The sequence below is a fragment of the Chelonia mydas genome, chromosome 2, assembly GCF_015237465.2.
Source record: "Chelonia mydas isolate rCheMyd1 chromosome 2, rCheMyd1.pri.v2, whole genome shotgun sequence".
Classification (NCBI taxonomy): domain Eukaryota; kingdom Metazoa; phylum Chordata; order Testudines; family Cheloniidae; genus Chelonia; species Chelonia mydas.
This window is the reverse complement of record NC_057850.1, coordinates 225,825,561-225,846,000: the sequence shown is the minus strand read 5'-3', so window position 1 is coordinate 225,846,000 and position 20,440 is coordinate 225,825,561. Positions and strand designations below refer to the sequence as shown.

At 44.2% G+C, this 20,440-nt stretch overlaps 1 protein-coding gene across 2 annotated transcripts in view; it reads left to right on the top strand.

Moving 5' to 3' along the window:
* Positions 1–10,880: 10,880 nt before the first annotated feature.
* Positions 10,881–20,440, top strand: part of DNAJC1 (DnaJ heat shock protein family (Hsp40) member C1) — a 194,251-nt gene continuing 184,691 nt past the window's right edge. Inside the window, exon 1 of one of the 2 annotated variants that reach the window (XM_037890839.2) lies at positions 10,881–11,150. In XM_037890839.2, coding sequence (XP_037746767.1) covers positions 10,992–11,150 — 159 coding nt within the window. In that variant the 5' untranslated portion in view covers positions 10,881–10,991. The remainder of the gene's footprint in view (positions 11,151–20,440) is intronic. The other variant, XM_043541316.1, reaches the window with a different exon arrangement.

Below are 20,440 nucleotides of genomic sequence, written 5' to 3'. Positions count from 1 at the left end.
GGGTATTAATTATAGCTGTGAATTGAATATCTACTTGAGAAGAAGTAAATGAACACATTTAATATTTATGTGATAACACAATACAAAGCGTAGGGGAGAGAGAAGAGAATACATAACAGGGAAAGAGAGCAGGTGGGGGGGAGGGGACCATTACAGGGCAGGGACAGAATACAAAACACCCCAGTCTGATTGCAGTGGTACTGAGAAAAACAAACAGTAATAGAACCACAGATATTTGGATTTCAAGCTCAAAAGTAAAATATTGTAAATACTAAATTATTGTTTAAATAATGAGAAGTGATTATCCATTTATAACAATATAAAAGTGTTGATTGGTCTAGAAACATATATACTTTCAGGAAAACACCAAAAGAGTTATAAAAGAGGTCTGCTTCTTTGGGCTCGATCCTGCAGCTGCTGCATGTTTAGCAACTCATTGTCTTCAATGGCATGCCGGAAAGCAGACATATCAGAATCTCATTTCATATTTCCTCATTTGGCTTTTTAGTTTGTGACATGTTTTGAATAACAGAAATTTATAACAACAAAAGAGAGAATAAAATTCTGTGCTGAGAGCTCTTGAAATATGGCAGTTAAGAGAAAAGGCGTACTTGTGGCACCTTAGAGAGTAACAAATTTATTTGAGCATAAGCTTTCATGAGCTTTACGAAAGCTTATGCTCAAATAAATTTGTTAGTTTCTAAGGTGCCACAAGTACTCCTTTTCTTTTTGCGAATACAGACTAACATGGCTGCTACTCTGAAACATGGCTGTTAAGGTTACTCTGAAAGTTTACTTTTTGAAAAATTATACTATGCAAAGTGGAGTTTGTGAGGAAATTATACCACAGTTTTTGAAAGTGAAAAACTGCTTCACAGAGTAGTTTGTTCTGAAGATATGACAAGCAATCTGTTCCTATATATTTGGCAGACTCTTAAAAATGGTTGGGTACTTGTAAATAAAACTGTATCAAATCATAGGGACACTGGAAGCCACAGATACACAGCTGAGAGCAGGAATTTGATCCTTTGTGTTATGATTTAAAAAAAAATAAAATACACTCCACTAACAGCAAGACATTGCAGTAGGTTTGATTTTGAACTTAAAAATTTTAAATCAACTGCAAGAAGTAAATATATCTGTGCTTTTCATCATGTAAATTCAAGAAAAGTTACACCAGATACTGCTTAGTTTATTTTGGCAGATGTGTATTTGCACATGTGTCTCTAGGTGGCGTTTCAATGTGTGCTTCTGGAATATATGAGCGGTGAATAACAACCTATGCCTATTTCCATATACTGGTTTCTCGTTAAGTACTTTTGTCTACTGTGTGTGTTGTTCCGCTTAACCAATCCAGAATTGACTTCCTATTAGTTTCTTAATCAGGCATACATGGACCAGAATAGAAAATGATAGAACCAGTATAGGCTTGGCTGTTCCCTAACTGTGTGCATAATATGCGCACGCTCCTGTATTGGGGGAAGTGTGAAGCCAGCCTAAGTCAAAGTGAATTCCTGGAGGGCTTGTGCATCTGCTGGCCAGGAAAGGTTCCCAGCTTCTCTTCATCCATCATAATAAACCAAAAAAAGGGTATTTACCTCCTTAAATGATAAAAAATTTCTAGACATAAATCACCTTCTTTATCTGCTACCGTGTATCCCAACCAGGATGAAGTCTGCAGGAGGGGAATTCAACTTGGAAATGCCTCATAAGATCTATCACAGCTGGGCTTCCCGCCTGAAGTCTTGATGCACCACTCTGATTTAAACTTTTTGATGCTCATTCCAAAAAATGAAGGTAAGTTTCCAAGCAAAGAACTTTGTTTGGGAAAAGTTAAGTTTAAAGTATGTTTCAGCTAAGACCCGAAAACAATATCACTTTACAAAAACATCAAACCCTTGTTTAGATTTAACCTTGTTAAAAGAAATATTAGAACGTGGACAGTGAAGAAGGGATCCACCCAATTGTCTGCAGTGTCATCTCCTCCTTTGTCTCTCACTATCACCCATTTTTTGTAAAATGTGCAGAATTTCTGGAAAGAAAATATATTGAACTTGGGTTCAAAACATGAAAAGAACAAAGACTGCCGCACTCAGTTGTTTCATTAATCCTCATTATTACTCATCATTTCTAACTTCTTTTGGCAGCAATGGATAAATTTTTCTTCACCCAGGACTCATGTTATAGGGCTCCACATTGAGTTTTTTGAATAGTCTTTACATGACCATCCTTAAGAAGACCACTGTGTCCAAATACATCATATGTGCGGCTTTACATGTTTGATTAGTCCCATTGTCTTTGTTGCACTACAGATCAGCAGGCTATCAAACTTGTCAATACAAACCTCAAATGTGGAAACTATATGGGGTTTGCAATTCTGATTTTGCAACAAACTGTCCTTTCCTCTTCAGTATACCCCTTGCAAATTTCAAAATAGCAAAAGTTGCTTGCAGCTGTGTATGTGACAACATTCTACCGACTGTATATGAGTAAATCTTATTTGTTCGTCACACCTTTGAATTTACCGTTCAAGTGGGTTCTGAATCCTTTTCACAAGCCAGGTATCCCAAAAAATTGTTACTTTCTGCATTGATTTGGTCTAACAAACTTTCTTTTTACATTTTTGGCGTGTTGCCTTTTTGGCCGGACAACAATTCTGTGCATGGTCACGGTTGCATGTGCATGTGCTCTTTATTGGTTACTGTATTTTTGCCATCATGAATTATGGTTCCTCTTGTTCTGCCTTCTGCCATTTGTTGGCACTGCCTGATATCTTCCTGCCCTGTGAGTGATCTTCAACAGTCTTAGCAGGTTCAGCCAACACACACAGCTCCCAGTTTAATAAATGGGAGTCTTGTGTACATGTAGCTAAGAACAGAATTTTGCCCTTCAAGAATTTATCTGTTCATAGCAATAAGCAATTTTTATGGTGCTATTTAAAGTAAGTTACTTTATAAAATTTGTAATCACTCATTCTTACATCTTATTCCCAGCAAAAGCATCTCTGATGTGAAAGAAAAGAAAGAAAGAAAGAAAGAAAATTGGGAAAAATTGTTCTGGAAAGCAAAAACACTTGAAATATGGTAGGTGATAGGGAATCGGTTAAGTATTGACTCAAAAGGAAGTGTGCCACCAACTGAATCACCGTTGGTACTTCCTGTAGAATACAGATGTTCCTGAGAGCTCTCTTATGCAAGTTCTGACCTACCCTAACCTTGCTTAGTTTGTGATAGGCTGATAGCAGAACCAAAAACAACAAAGGAATTGTGGCTACTACCATACAGTAGCCATCTTGTTCTTCCTCTTTATAGTCCTCCACTTCTCCTTTCCAACCATTGCCTTAAAGCTATAGTGGCTTAGATTAGAACCAACAGTAAAGTTTTTCTTTTGAGTCTTTTGGAGATCTGCACACTTTTAATGCTGACTGCAAGTACTGAAAAGCAGAAAAGGACCTTGTTAAGATAATGCTTCTATGAAGCTGAGATACCGAACCTTTCTTTCCGCAGAAATGGTTCCGTGCCCCCTGGTGGTAAAATAGTTTTGAAAAATATTATAAAGCATGTGAAGGAAATCTCCATTGAAATTTAAAATTAATGCTAATTGCTTCACCTAGCTACAAAGAAGAGTAAACCACTGAAATGTTTAAGGTGTCAAATACATAAATAATACTTTAATTAACAATCCAACAGGTACCACCAGTCTTTGACAATCTGATAATGTGGAGTAGGACTCAACAAAACACCTTCATCATTTGAAAGCAATAACAATCTGAGATTTTCAAAGTTGTTGCATAAGAAGTTCTATTATTATTTTGTTTAACTTTTGGTTCACCTCAAATGTGTTTTTAAAATAAATTTTAAGTTACAACAACTTTGAAAGTCTCTGATTTCTAGTAATTTTAAGTGGTGGACTGAGGGAATCATTCATCTTCATGAATGCTGAAACTTTAGATTCTATCTCCTCCAGTGAACAACAATGCTTCACGACAGTGGCAGCCCATATTGAGAAAGACACCAGCACCATTCACTGAACAGAAATACTGAAACAATGACAGATATTTCTAAAAGCTGTCTTGATTGTAGCAACTTGAGTTGCGCCAAGTGTTTCCATATGTGAGCAAAGTACAAGGATATCATTCTTGGAACAAAAATAATAGGATTGACAGGGACAGTTATCCCCTCTGTTTTAGCCAGTAGCTAAATCAGTTTAATTCAGAATTCAAGAACAAATTATTTTAAAAATGTCACATTACTCTAACTCAGTATTTCTCAACCTTTTTGATAACCAGGGACTGGCTTGCTGCCTTCCTAAACTATCATGGACTCCTTCAGAGGGGAAAAAAAGAACAGTTTTTCACTGGTATTTCTTGGTGTTTTTCTATATTGCCAGGCATGTCTTTTTTTGTACTATCTGCATATAAGGCATTTCTTACCGGCTTACCAGCTCCAATTCTGTTTATTTGTTAAGATAAAGTCCAGTTCAACCAGTTATGTGATACAAAAATGTTAACCTGATTTTTAAACATTGTTTCAAATGAAGGGTACCAATAATTTTGTCTAAAACTGTATACCTCATTTTATACATTAGAGATAATTCAATTGATTTAGTTTTAAAAAATAATTTAAAAAGATGGATTCACTCAGCATACTGTTAATGAGATGTTTGCACCTGTCTTGTAGACACAAATCTTTCAATCCGGGCATATATGTCTGACAAGGACACTAGGAGTGTTTTTCCAATGCTCAGCCGATTGTGGTATTTTATTTTCATTGTAGTCATAGCTGAAAATCCAATTTCGCAGAGGTATGTGGAATGGAATGGGAGCAAAGTTTTGACAGTGAGTTCACTAAGTTATAGGTATTCACTTCTGACTTTGATCCAGAAAACAGGTAGAGTCACTTCATGAAACTGTAACTACAGATTCTCATCACTTGGCAGTTCCAGCAACTTGTCCTCCAATGATGGTGAAAGAGAGGTCTTGGTTTCTAGAGAGGAGAATGGATCATGAACCCATTGCTTTCCTTTCCATGGATCAGAGTTTGATGGGAAATAGTCCTCGAACTTTTGGAGAGCTGATTTTAGATGGGATGCAATTATTTCACCTAGGAGAGAGAGATCCATTTACTGTCATCAATATTAAGAACTGCAAAGGATGGGAACGTGTCATAACAGTTGCGCCTGATTCTCTCTTTCCAGATTTGGAGCTTTTTTTAAAGGGTGAGATCTTGTCAGCCAATACAAGACACCCGACGTACTTCCCTGCATAAAGAGATTGAGCTGATTGAAGTGATGAAATATATCTGCTAAATATGCAAATTTGGTGAGCCATTGTAAATCCTGAAAGTATGCTGCAAAAAGAGACTTCTTTTGAGACAAAAAGGCTTCAAGTTCATGTCACAGTTCATACACTCAGTTTAATACTTTGCCATGGGATAACCACCACACTTCTGCGTGTAAGCGTAAGTGATGGAGTTCAGACCCCATTTCTTCACACATTGTAGCAAAGGTGCAAGAATTGAGTCCATTTGCTTTCACAAATTCACAATTTTAACAACTATAATAAGGACATCATTAAGCTGTGGAAACAATTTCTTGGCTGCCCAGACCTCTTGATGAATAAAGCAGTGTGTTGCCTGAGTAGTCAGTGGAACTTCCATCACTCTCGCCACTAGACATGAATGTCTGCCTGTCATTGCGGCTGCTCCATCAGTGCAAATTCCAATGCAGCAATCCCACTGAAGTCCATGTCCTGTCACATACTCATTTAGGACCCAGAAGATTTCAGCAGCTGTTGTCTTTTGTGGCAGTTCTTCACAGCAGAGTAGATCTTTGTGAAATGCACCTTCGTAGGCATAGCGCACATAAACAATAAGAACCGCTGTATTAGAAATGTCCATTGACTCATTTAACTGAATTGCAAACAGCTTGATGTTCTCACCCTTTCTATCAACTGAGCTTTGATATCTTCTGCAATATCAGTGAGACAGTATCACTTGACAGGGGAATGCAACTCACTTTTTTGGCAGTTGCCTCACACAAGACTTTGTGACAGGCATCTATTACTGAAGGCATTATTAGTTCTTCACCAACTGTAAAGGATGATTTGCATTAAGCTATGCATAAGGACAGCAGATATGATACTTTTAACATACCTTCATTTGATGTTATGGCGGTGTGAAGTAGTTTCTTTTGCCTCTTCACTTCATTTAGTTCTGTTGGAAGAATTCCACTGGATTTTCTTTTAAATTTGGATGTTTGGTTTCAAGGTGTTGAACCATTTCTGAAGGTTTTATAGCATCATTTCTCAGAGTCGTGCCGCACACAACACAGAGAGGTTTCAGGCATTCTACATCCTCACTTGCAACAAACCCGTACTTAATGTCAAACTAATTGTATTTTTGATTGAAGGCCGAACATTTCCTTTTCTTTTCTAACCCTTCTTCACGTTAACAGTCACTCGCATCTCTATTATATTTTTCTGAACTTTTGTTAGTTCTGAAAAAGTGATCCAGAGGTAACTGCTTTGACAATGACACTGTCTGGTTTAGCTAAGTAAAAGTTTTACTGGAACTTAAATTTCTCTCGCAGCTATTTCCTTCCAAAAAAATGTGCATGAACGTGCTATGCATATCAGCACCATGGCAATCGATGTCAACCCAGTTTGTTTGTTTGTTTATTTGTTTTTAAATGTTCAGAAATAACTGAATACAGTGATGTAACATGCAAGTACAAAAAAGCTCTTTACATTTTAAATATTAATGTGCTGTGTCTTGGAAATCTCAGGCACCAGCAAGGAGGCTGCCACGGGCAGTTGAGAAACACTGCTCTAATTGGTTACTTTGTTCTTGTGCTATTTTGACAATACCCTGATCTAGAGGTGCCACAAATTGAAATTTGTCTGAAAAATAGCATGACAATGCATTGGGCATACCATGCAATGCAACATTACACATTAGTGATGGAAATTGTGGGTAAGCTAAGTATCAAACCTTTAGTGTAGCATGTGGCTAATATTCCCAGGATCATCCCCTGGACTCTATTTGTTTCCTTTTGCCCTTTAGCTCTACAGGTCACCCTGGAAAAAGGTAGTGTCTACCAAACGCTACCATTTGCGGTACCATAATAAGACACCACTGAGAGTAGGCTGTGTAGAGCTGTGCTCATCTCTCTACTTTCTTACATGCTTTGATATCAGTATAATCACTAATAATGTTGAAATTTTAAATAACTGGATATTGAGTTGACCTTCATTAGGTATTGAGATGAATCAGGAAGTTCATACCTCTCTGGTCTATTGTTTCAAGCTCATTGCAGACCCAGCAAACATAGCTGCATCAGTTTACATTTGTTTCATGTTTTCAATGTTTTCTCTGTGACCGTAAGGGCTAGATAATTGCTTTTATTTTAAATGAAAGCAGAGATTTAGGAGAATAAGGTGGCAGACTGGTGTGGCCCAATTCAAGCCAAGGAGGAAAAGGACTCAAAGTCTCAAGGAGAAAAAATTCAGGAAATTGAGACAGAAGAATAGAGAGGCAGGGAGAATGAGTTATTGTTATGGACGTGCAAACAGCAACTCCACAGTTAAGGTTGAGTTGAGTTTCGAATGTAAAGCAAGGGTTTGCATATATATAGTAAATACAGCCTATCCTTCCCAACATTCATCAATAACTCTGAGTACAAAATGAATTTTATGAGAATTTACAAGTAAATCTGTTAATTAGTTTAGAAATAAAAAATAGGTCTAAGAAATTTAGCCACCAGTATTGGACTTTTTTGGCTTAAGTAATCTCAGTAACAGAATAACACAGTCCCTTCAAATTTTCCATGTTGTTACAACTTACCAATACTGAAATTTTGTTCATAGGCTACTTTTGAATATATAGATTTTAGGATTAATGGTAATTTTTTCCCATTATCCTTCATAACTAAACATTCTTTCTTCAGCTGAAGGATACCATGGTTTACTGCAGAGAATTCCACAAAGAACTGTCCTCTTTCAAAATGGCTACCATTTCCTATCATTCTCAGTAGGACTGAAGCCACAGCTGCCCTCGGTTGGTGGCCATTTTGAGAAAGGTATCTTTCTTTCATTGTTTTCAATGGATCTAGGTGTCTCATCTCCTTCTCTCTTTTCTGAATGCAGCTGTGGTTTCAGTCCTAGTGGGAGATGGTTGCAATTTTGAAAGCAAGCAATTCTTCATGACAGAAGATTTTTCTTATGAAAAATCATGGCAAAATGACCATTAATATCTTTCCAATATTTCAATTCTGGCTTACTTGTTAGGAGGGATAAACTTGTGTGCGTGTATGCATGTGTGCATAAGCACAGAGGACTGAAGCAGGGTGCAGGAGGGAAGGAGAATGTGGGGTATGTTCATGTGGAAGAATGAAATATTGCCAACCAGAAGCATTCTAAAGTGAGATTGGGTTAAAAATAAATGTTGGAGTTCTTTTCATTTGCCTTCTGGTTTTGGAGCCTTTAGGATTCACTTGCTTCACATTTTCAAGATTTTGTAAACAACCCTGAGAGCTAGAAATGTTTGGTATTGTTTTGGGTTTTTTTTAAATGAAAGCTGAGATGGCATGAGAATCTCTTGCTTCCAGCAGCTGGACCTTTATGAAAAACCACCACCAAGTGAGAGACTCATGATAAAATCACGAATTGACAACTAGGAATGTAGGGGGTTGCAAGAAGAAGGGGGAATGTAGGAGATGCAAGAGGCAGGGGATTTGAAGAACTGGAAGGAAGGGGGAACTGGTGCTTTCTCCAACTGTTTTGAACTGCTTTGGCAAAACAAAGCATCTGTAAAAATCATTTAACTGGCATGTATGCGCCGATTGTTTTGTGGTACTCCTGAGCTAAAGTACCCACAATGTACAGAGGAACCTGGCCATAAAAGTTAAAATTAAGAAAATGGCTAATTGCTTAATATCTTCAAGTAATTAGAAATATCATATAACATTTTATTTGAGGTTCTTCTTTATTGTTCATGTATGACATATATTTAATGTAAACAAAGAAATTCCCAGGTAAAATTGTTAAAATGGAGTTAAGATTGAGAGTACATATCAGTAATGTAGAGTAAAATGCTTTACAGGGATGTTGTAATACCAAAACAAAAACTATACAGCCAAGGAATTAATAGCTAAATCCAAACATTTAAAGGTAAAAATACTCCAGAACTTCACTCACACAAACTTAACTCCTAGTTGTAACTTGCTGAAATCTTGTGCATAGGCAACATTAAGAAAAAATTGGGGGAGGGGGGGAAGCGGGAGGCAGAAGTTAATGGTAATTTTGCCGCATAATTATTCATAACAAGTCTCTCAGAAAATTTAACTTTGCCCTGTAGTGACACCATGCACTAGTCATATGATTGATATTTTAGTAGTTGTGGTCCCAAATTACATTTACCTGATTTTTTAAAATACGCTTTTAAAATATGTCTTTCTCCTCTATCTTGGTGTCACGGCAGGGCAGAGTTAAGGGTCTTTGGGTGCATTTCCATATGGAGAAAAGCATTCAATCTGACCAGTTCAAAGATGGGAGCAAAGAAAGAGGTGGGTGTAACCAGGGGTGGGCAAACTTTTTGGCCCAAGGGCCACATCTGGGTATGGAAATTGCATGGCGGGCCACGAATGCTCATGAAATTGGGGGTTGGGGGGGGATGAGGGCTCCACCTGGGGTGCGGGCTCTGTGGTGGGGCTAGAAATGAGGAGTTCAGGGTGCGGGAGGGGGCTCCAGGCTAGAGCAGGGGGTTGGGGTGTGGGGAACAGTGAGGGCTCCGGTTTCCCAGGTGTGGGCTCTGGGATGGGGCTGGGGATGAGGGGTTGGGGGTGCAGGAGGGTGCTCTGGGCTGGAGGGTGCTCTGGGCTGGGACCGAGGGGTTCAGAGGGCAGGAGTGGAATCAGGGCTGGGACAGGGGGTTGGGGCACGGGAGGGAGTCCGGAGTGCAGGCTCCAGGTGGCGCTTACCTCAGGTAGCTCCTAGAAGCAGCAGCATGTCCCCTTCTCCAGCTCTCAAGCGGAGGTACAGCCAGCTGGGTCTGCACGCTGCCCTGTCCGCAGACACCAACCCTGCAGCTCCCATTGACTGCAGCTCCCGGCCAATGGGAGCTGCAGGGGTGGCACTTGAGGCGGGGGCAGTGTGCAGAGCCCTCTCACTGCTCCTACACGCAGGAGCTGGAGGGAGAACGTGCTGCTGCTTCTGAGAGCCGCACAGAGAAGGGGCAAGCCCTGGACCGCGCTCCCCAGTGGGAACTTGAGGGCTGCATTAAAACATCTGGAGGGCCGGAGGCGGGCCCCGGGCCTGCAGTTTGCCCACCCCTGGTGCAGCCTCAGGAGGGAGGAAGTCTCAGGATGTGAGGGGGCGGAGGGGGGTGATGAGGTATACTAGCTGGGCCTGGCTCACTTTTAAAAATGAGATCGCCCTAGCTGTGCCAGAAGAGGCAGGGCCCGGCTTCCCGGCTGGCGGTGGGCGAGAGAGCGGGAAGGAGGAGGCAGGAACTGAACCGAGGGCTGTGCTGGAGGAGGCGGAGATGCGCCGCCGCCAGTCGGGCCCCCGCTCACTGAGGCAGCGTCAACCGCCGCTGTCGTGCAGGGCTCGGGGGACCCCGGACCGCTCAGAGGGGTCCTGCTGGGGGAGACGTTGCTGGGGGACCCCCCACCCCAGCCAAGCCCCGAGTAGGAGGCAGCCCCCCGCGGCGGGGGAGGTGGCAGCCACGCTGGAGCCCCTTCCCCGCTCTGGAAGCTCAGTCCACCCCAGGCTTCCAGTCACTGTCTCCCGCGGTTGCTGGGAGAGGTGAGGTCACAGCCGCCAGCGGCGGTGATTGGCCGGGCTGCAAGCCACGCCCCTTCCCCGTGGGAGTCGCAGCGGGAGGAGCCGAGCCTGCCTCCTCCTCGCTTCACTCAGTGCGGAGCCGCCGCTGGGGCGTGTGTCGCCTGGGCAGGGGCCACGTCCGCGTCTTGCCGCCGGCTGCCAGGCAGGGGCCATGGGCCGCCCGAGCCCTGCGCCGCGGTTCCGCGCGCTGTGGCTGCTCGTCGCGCTGCTGCCGCCGCTCGCCCGCGCCTGGGACAGCGGCGACCTGGAGCTTTTCGACCTGGTGGAGGAGGTGCCGCAAAACTTCTACGGCTTCCTGGGGCTGCCGCAGGTGAGCGAGTGGCCAGGCAGCCGGCTGCCCCCTGCGCCCGTGGGGCTGTCCCTGCCCCCGCCCCCCGGGGTCCCCGCCCCCCAGCTGTGCTGTCCTCGCCCCCCCCTCCCCGGGGTCCTCGCCCCCCCAGCTGTTCTGTGCTATCCCCGCTCGCCCCCCCAGCTGTGCTGTCCCTGCCTTACATGTATCCTGGCTATGTTCTCTTCCCCCGCCCCCCCCTTCCACTGTGCTGTTCCTGCCCCATGCACAGCCTAGCCATGCTCCCCCACGAGCTCCTTCACACTCTCCTCCCCAGCCTGGCCCTGGCTCTCTTTCCCCTAGCTTCTTCACTCTTTCCACCCAACCTACCACCCCCTATCAACACCTTCATTTCCTCTTTTCACATCCTGGGCATAGCTACTGCCCCTCCCAGCTCCTTCACCTCCTCCCTGCACACATGTGCCTCCTGGCCTGGTTCCTGCACCCCCAGCTTCTTCATCCCCCCTCCAGACATGTAGTCCCCGGTCATGGCTCTTGCTCCCCATCCTCCTCACATACCTTGAGCATATTTCCTGTCCCCCGTCTCCACTGGCTCTTTCCTCCTCTTCCCCAGATACATCCAGGACATAACTCTTCTCTCTGAGCCCCTTCACCCCATCTCTCTCTCAAACACAACCATGGACATGGCTCCTCACCCCCTAACCAGCTCCTGCACACCTCTCTCCCCACACATGTGTATGTCCTGGGCATGCTCTCAGGTTCTTACTGACCAGCTTCTTCACGGCCCAACCTCCCATGTACTGGACATGGCTGCAGCCCCCCAACTCTTTAAGCCTCCTGCCACAAACACCCTGGGTCCCCTGTTCTTTCAGCTCCTCTACACCCACACTGGCTCTCCTGGTTGTTCCCTCTTCCCACATACAGTCAAAGCATGACTCCTTCACCCTTCCGACCTCCGCATTGTGGGTGGCATGGCTACTGCTCTCTCCCACTTCTACTCCTTGCCACCCTCTTGCACATCATGGCCATGCTCCTGGTCTCCTTGTTTCCTTCTCTCCATCTCCTCACTCCGCTCTCCGTGCACACATCCTGGCTATGACTTCTGGTCACTCCAAGCGCCTTCATCACATCCTCCCTGTGCGCACACCCAGAATGTAATTGCTGCTCCCCCTCCTTTTTCTCCATACACCCTGCAAATGGCTTCTGCCTTCCACCCCTTAACCCTATGTCCACTCCTGCATATCTTTGCATAAAGGCTGGCCACCCAGTTTCTTCCCCTTTGCTTCCCCCCCCCCCCTTGCATTTTGCAGCTCATGGAGTAGGGCTGCTGGTCTTTCTGTTCCCTAAGGTCTTTTGCATCATATACTTGATCTTCCCCCAGCCACAGCTTCTGGACCCCTTCGCTCTTCACCTCGTGCACCTCCATCCTCCTCGCTGTGCACCCTGGGCATTGTTCCTGGTCTCCCCTCGGCTCCTTCATCCCTGTCTCCCAGCCATGGATTCTGATGTCTGCCCAGCACCTCCACTTCATGTTAATATTGCACTGCAGCTTGGGCATGGCTCTTGATCTCCTACCCCAACCACTTTCACCCCATACTTCCCAGTCACTCTAGTTCTAGCTTCTGGTCTCCCCCCAACTCAGCACCTTCACCTCATGTTCACTCCCTTACCATCTGCATCCCTGGACATTTGCCAAGTCTTCTAAATCTCATGTCTTCTCCTGCCCCCTCCGCCCCAGGGGCCCCTATGTCCTGGCTGTCTTTTCTCCCCTGTTGCCAAATCTTATGCCCCTTGCTCCCTGGGTACCACTTTCTGCCCCCTAGCATCAGACCATATCCCTCCCCCTACCCAATCCAGAAGCTCCATCTGTTTTGTTCTGCGTCACCCTGTGCTACTTCCCACTGGGCACCTTGTCCTTTGTTCCCTATTTCCCTTTCTTTCACCTATCTGTTTTGGTGACTAGTCTCTGCTGTTGGTACAGATCTTCTGGTGATTTCACAGACGTTCTTAGCAGGAGGAATGATCTTCCAGTTAAGGTACTGGCTTAGATGTCCAGAGATCTGCCATGTGATCTTGGGTAAATCATTTTTTCACACAGGCTCTTCTGGTATCTCTCTTACGTGTGTGGGGAGAATAATTCAAATGTAAGGTGCATTTGGGACACTTTGGTCAGGCAAGTGGAAATACTGTGCAGCCTATATGAGGTGGAGAAGAACTACATGCCATGTGTAGAGATGCTCTTTTGGGAGGGAGGGGTAATGGTGGTATGGGGAGAATAGCAGCTGCAATTGTAACTGGTAGCTTGCTGGACCCTAAGGCTGTCACTCATTTTGTCTCACTTTCTGGGCTAATTAAACACACAATCCAAGGGTCTAGTACCGGGAAATGAAAGTATTATCCAACACCATACTACATAGCAGATCTACTGTTCAATTTTCACAGTCACTGTTAGGGAGGGAGGTGCTGTCTTTGAGGAATGAATTTTAAGCCAGAGCTTAAAGTTGATCCCTATGGGGATGGGAAACTTTGTTTTCATTTCAATTAAACATTTAAAGTCTTGCAGTTTAGCATAGTATCCTTCCATTCTTATTGTGTCAGCTGAAGACTCAGATCTGCAAGGAGTTCAATGAGATGCAACTTAGTTACTTTAACCAGTAAGAATTAAACTAGTTCTCATTACTGTTTCAAGTATTACAGGATGTTAAAATGTGTGCCTAGAGAATCTTGAGTTACATATGAAAGTACTTATTGCAGTGTAGGTTGCTGTGTAGGCATCTAAAAGTAACTAAAACATACATGTAATGTATTCTTCTCAGCCAATTCATACCCACAGGTAAAGATGACCATAGTGCATCTCAAAACTGGGCAAGCAAAGCTTACATTGAGGAGCCTGTGCTGAAACACTGTTAACTGCTGTAGCTAATAACCTCAAAATGTCTATTTCTGCAGCCCACTGACTCCCTCAATTTTTGATGTCTGGGCTGCTCTTTACATTTTGCAGCTCATGGAGTCAGATCAACTGTTCAGAGCTGCTGCTCTGGCCATTTCCCCTCTACTTCCGCTCATGGGCCTCTGAGATTTTAGTGCTCCTGCCTTCTCATCTGCCTGAGGGGTTTTTTGGGTCAAAATCTGAGGCAGTGGTGAGCAGTGATTTCCCCCTCAGCTTCCTGGGCCAGTTTTTCAACTGGGTGTTTGAATCCTTTGGAGCCTCTGCTGCAGGGCCTCCCTGCTTGTTCCTCTGCACCTTCCAAGTATGGCAGAGCAGCCTAAAACACATTGAATGAAAGCCAAATGGTGCTCGATTTGTGAGATTATCCTATCAGACTGGGCAGACAGTGAGTTGTGCCCAGCCTGCACCCAACCTTCTGTCCCTGACTCTTGTTAAGTCCCAGGGCTGTGAGTCAGACAGGCATGTGGGATCCCTGGCCCCCCAGAGCAACTGACTCCAACATGGGGGAAAATGTGCAAAGTAGGAAGGGGCTCCAGGGATGAAGAGGACCCCAGTCAACTGACTCATAGTAAGTCTCAAGGGGCCTCTAGAGAATAGAAAAGGCCATACTTGTGGGGTCACAAATCCCCCCCCTCCCCCCATCCTAAAATTGGTCCTGAGCATCCTGGGAAAAGAAGCAAGGACTCATAAGCACCCTCCCCTCCTTCCTAGTTTGGCCAGGAAGGCTCTGGAAGCATTTCTCCTCCCCCCTCCTCAAGGAAATGGAACCCAGAAGAGGGGGACTCAAAGACGTCATGCGAGAGGACATCAGGTACTCAGCAAGGCTAGTCACAAAAAAACCTCACCAAAGCCACAACGGAGCTCATACACTCTCTAAATGAACTAAAAAAGCACAAAAAAACCCAGAAAAACAAAGCCGAAAAAGGTGAAAAAAAAGCTTAGAAGGTCTAGGAGATCTGTGTCCTCTGATTCTCCTTCCTTCACAGAGGATGATGAATTGTTTGGCTCTAACTCTGATCAGAACCAGGGAAATACTAAAAATCCCTTCCCCGGAAATTCAAGGCCATTTGCAACAACATTGTATCCGCAGTTCAGATTCAGTCTGAACAGAATCCCGAGAATAAGCCTCTGAGGAAATTTCTGCCCTTGAAATCCTACCCTGAGACTGAGATTCACCTATGCTCCCCCTTTGAGGAAATAATCAGGGATGAATGGGAGAAGCCAGACAAGGGCAAGCACATTAACAGAAATGCTCTACAGCATCCAGGAACCAAAGGTCCCAGTTACTGAAATACTGAAGGTTGATGCTGCTTAGTGTCCTGGCAAAAGGTATGGTTATCCCCCTCAGAAGGGAAGTTCTATCCTAAGGACGCCATAGCTCAGAAAAATGGAGGCCACAGTCTCCCATAGGTGAACCTAGTAACTACTTGCTTTGTGAGGGCATGTTTCTCCTGGCTGGAAGATCTCAGAGCTCTCGAGGATAGAGATCACTCTGACTTCAGCTCTATTTTAAAGAAAGTTTCCCTGGCAACAGTGTAAAATAAGATTCTCAGCCAAAGCCATGGTCTCCAGCTCGGTCACCAGATACTACCTATGGCTCCATGCCCAGAAGGTGGATAGCCACTTGAAGCGGGTGCTGTGCTCCGCCAAATTTAGAAGAACGCTGCTTTTTGGAGAGAAGCTAGACAAGGTAATGATGGACAATGCAGCAAAATCTAAACATTCTCAAAAGCATGGTGTGATGTCAGGAGGGAGAGTACAGACTGGCCTTCATCCTCACAGAAATACCAACCAAGAGACAGCAGGTGCTTGGGAGGAAAGCCTTGAGGGAACCCTATAGTTCCCAGATCTCTTTTTGACAAAAACCGCATAGCTCTCCACACAGAACTGAAGCTGGGGGCAGGATTTTCTATTTTCTGGTTGCATCTAATAGACTAGCTATTGAAAAGGAAGTGCTAATATCAGTGGGCCTTTCCTCCAGAGTCATCAGGACACTTCTTTCTTCTAGAAAAGTATCAAGTTTGAAAGCATACTCCTCTCCCTGGACCAGGTTCTGCAGCTAGTGCCAAATCCTAGAAATCCAGGAATTCCAGTTGTCTTGGATTTTCTCTAAGAAGGGTTTCGACAAAGGTTTCTAATCCAGCAGCATTGCCAATCAAGTGTCTGCCCTTAATAGCAAGATGTTCCCAAGCTCCGCAGGTTCGCTGGCAGAGAACCCCCAGGTAGCCAGATTCCTTAGGGCAGTCTAGTTAGCAAAGTCAGTAATCAGACTTCTTTCCCAAATGGGACCTGACAAACCATCTCTTTGAATCATTGATGTCAGCATCTGCATTTGTCCATCAAGGCTTGCTTCCTGCTAGACATCGCATCCACCAGGCAAGTGTTGGTGCTGGTGGTCCTTTCTATGCAGGAGACTTACTGCATGAATCACTTATTCCTAAGGTGAATTTTTTCCTCCCATACATCCTGAGAGGTGATTCTCCCTTCATTTTGTACAAGGCCACAGGATTGAGGAAAGATGGCACACCTTAGATGTTCAAGGCTCCTAAAATTCAACCTCAAACATACATTGTCTTTGAGGAGATTGGGTGCCCTATCTTGAATTTTTACACCTACAATGCCAAGGAGTCAGAGCATCCAAGTCCTCTATTGCTAGGTGGATTAGACTATGGATTGTGGAAGTGTATAAGGCATTGGAGGTTCTGGCTCCAGATGGAGTCAGGGCAAACTCCACACGATTCCTGGAGAGTTCATGGGCAGAAAGAGCTAATACATCCACAGCAGAAATTTGTAAGATGGTCACCTGGTCAACTGCTACCACCTTGGTCTAGCACTATAGGGTTGATTTCCTGTCCTCGGCAGAGACATCTTTTGGCAGGGAGGTAATGTAGGCGGTGGTCCAGAAATGACTTTGCCTTTTGAGCAAATGTTATAAATGGGAAAGGATGCTGTTTTTCCCCCTCTTTATGACCTTATTCTTTACCCTCCTACATCTGTTAACTGCTTGCTGCTTCTCGGATGTCAAGAATTGTGGGAGACGATAGGCTGCAGAATGGAAAATTTCTTACCAATAACTTCCTTTCTGCCAGCATAGTCTCCCAGAATTCTGCCCACCCTAAATGGCTCAAGAACCAGAAGGTCAGATACTGAGTAGGATCTTTATCATGAGACTTTTTTTCCCCCCTGTTGTCCGTTGTACATAGTTGGTCAGTTACCTTTTAAGAATTTTACTATTACTGTTATAGAAACTTTTAGAGGGGTGCATGTCCAGAGTGGTGGCACCAAATATTCATCCACCTTCATGAGCTGCAAACTGAGCAAAGAAGCCCAGACTTCAAGAATTATGGGAGATGCTGCTAGCAGAAAGGAAATTATTGGTAAGAAATTTTCCATTCTTGTGTCAGCTGAGTCCTGTATTGTAAGTTCCATAATCTAAATACAAATTTAAAATATAAGTTAGAAAAGTGAAGCTTTTCAACTAACAGACACTATCCTCAAAGAGTCTCACTCTTCGGCATGAGACTTAATATTCCCATAGCTCTTAAAAGATTTTGATCTCCAGAGGGCAATGATATGCGTGAACCAGGCCCCATTCTGGCCACTGCACACCACCTATTGTCAGATATTTATGAAAACCTCCAAATCTTCTGGTCAGTTCCTCCTTGAATTTGATTGGTGAAGGAGCGCTCTATTCACTGTGCTTCTACATTGCTCCAGGTTTTCTGCCAACTGTGTCCTATAAATCTAGTAGTTTCTACCATCCAGTCAGTTACCTAAATTGGAATGCTTTTGGCTCAAGAGCAATGACGTGCTTTTGTAATACATTGGTGTCTGTACTGGCACTAACTTTTTTCTTGGTGCGTGGTGCATGCCCTGCATTTGGCACTTGCCTTGAATGCACCAAAGGAGGGTCACAGCAGCATGTGGCAATCTCTGCTTTTGACGCCCAGGAATACTTTTTTTTTTCTTTTTCTTTTTTTTTTTTTCTTCTTTTGGTATGCTGGTATCTAAATGCATCGTTTTTAACAGATCTTGGGCCATCAAACTCTTTTCCATTTTCTTGGCCCCTGGGGGTCCTTTGTTGTTCCTCTTAGTGCTAGTGTTGTTTGGTGCTTTTTCAAGTGCCCCACCACCTAGTTTCTCTTCTTCCAGGTACATCTTTGAGGGAGGAAGACTGCTACACAAATACAGTTTGAAGTTACCAAGCAGTACTTATGTGAGACAGACAACCATGTATGTTGACCATAATGTACAGGGGGTGCCAGACTTTCCTGTATGTGTCATCTTCTGCACTGAAGATTCATGGGGAGCATCTCCAAGACCACCTTCAGGCACCCTAGACAAGGGAGACTGCTATAAACCAGGCATGAGGACAGCCCAGAATGCTTTGATGGGTGAACTCTGGGACCTGGAGTTGGCGCAGACAACTGAATGCAGGGACTCTGTGCTAGCATTACCTGTGTGTATTTAGAGCCCATATCTCTTCTCTTCCCCCTCCCCTTTGCTGAGCTCAGCTAAGCAGTTTCCCTATCAAAGTCTCTAGGCATTGGATCCTCGCTACAGTTGAGGTTCCACAGCTGAAGTCAGTGCTGAGCTCCACTGAAGACAGATGCAAAAGGTGTCAGCAGCTTACTCGCTGTGTCCCTAACGCAGCCTCTGACTCATAGTGCTGCATTGAAGCCTCTGGATTTTCTGTTGTAAGTGGAGAGGGAAATAGTAATTCCAGTTACCCGTATATATTCAGTGACCTCATAGGTTCACTTCTGGTCCTCTGCATAACTGTCAGAAGTGCCACAGAATTGGCTTTTAGGCTCTCTTTTTGTCCGGCATTGGTAGAGTACGATCTCAGAGTAAAACCTTTGTCACTGTTTTCTGAAGCTGACGATCCAGGTGACTGCATTGCCTAAATAATTGCAGCTGATTGGGGTGGAGGTCACAGTGGAAAGAGCTGTTTTTTTAACTTGGATGCGTAAGAGCACTCTTATGATGGCAAATACGTCTCCACTACAGAGGAGTACCAAGATGATGACTCAGTGGGGTTACTTTCCTCAATTCTAGCAGTAGCTGTAAAACTGGTTCAGGAATCTGCAAGGACCATAGTTGAGATACCTGAACCAGAAACCTCAACACCCTCCTTCCCCCAACAAATAAAAGTGCTGCGTCCTCACACTTGATTTTGGAGCAGCTGGTGCAGGGGTCTGTCTTGAAATCAGTCAAGGAAAAGCATTAAGGAAGGATATATCTTCTTGAGAGCTTGGCGGTGAAGGAGGACATAGTCAAAAGGCAAGGAACCTATATGTTTCCACAAGAAAAGGAAGGAAAAGGCTCCTTTCTTGTAAGTCAGAATTCATATTTACTACTGGCTTAATAGGAGCTCAAACCCCTTGCATGAAGTGTTTGCCTCCAGAATACCAAAAACTGATGGATCCCAAGGGTTCAAGTGTCTAACCAGTTTACCATTACCAGTAATCTAGTAGGGCCTCCATGTTGGAGTCAGACTTCGGGGTCTTTTACTTATGGTCACATTGGTCCTTTGCACTAATCAGTGAGGCTACAAAATCAGTGCTTTCTGAAATATTTCCAGATGATGCTCTGTCTCTTCAAAGTTGGGAGCTATTTCAGGAAATCCAATCCCTCTTGGCAAAGAGGCCCCCGATGTTGGGTCACTGGATGGAAGAAGGAGGTCCCCCCCCCCACCCCCCCCAGATATTTCCTGATAGTTAAAACAGAGGGTGACTCTGGACTGTAATGAATCTCTGGGGAAACAGAATTGATGTTTGGTGAATGAAAAGTCAAGGCTGTAACCCAGGGAGCCTTCATGCTCCTCCTAGAGGAAGGGTACTGATTATGTGCTCTGCACCTACAGTGCCTTCCAAATATCAGAAGTATCTCAGAGGAGAACAGTGCTGCCAATTTTGGGTCTTGTTTTGGGGGCTGTCATCCTGTTTTCATGAAGTGCTCGGTGGTCATTGTAGCCCACCTGCAAAAATATATGTTGCCCTACTTGGACAACTGGCTGATTAATTGTTATTTTGGAGGGGTGTCAAAAGATCGATCCACTTCACCTTTGAGTAAACTATTCATTCCCAGCTTGTCCTTTGTGGACAATTGCAGTACATAGGGCAGGAAGTCTTTGAATTGACTGCTAAGACATGATCTAAGATATCACCCATGTGATAGAAAGGATAAGAATGAGCCAGCAAATGACTGTTCTGATTATTCTATGGATGTTGAGTCCCATGGCCCCAACTATAGTCATAGTACCCTGGTACATATCTACTTGAGATAACTGCAGTGCACGTGCATTGCATCCAGGAAACAAATGACCTCCTGACTCCTTTATTTCGTGGCAGTACATGGA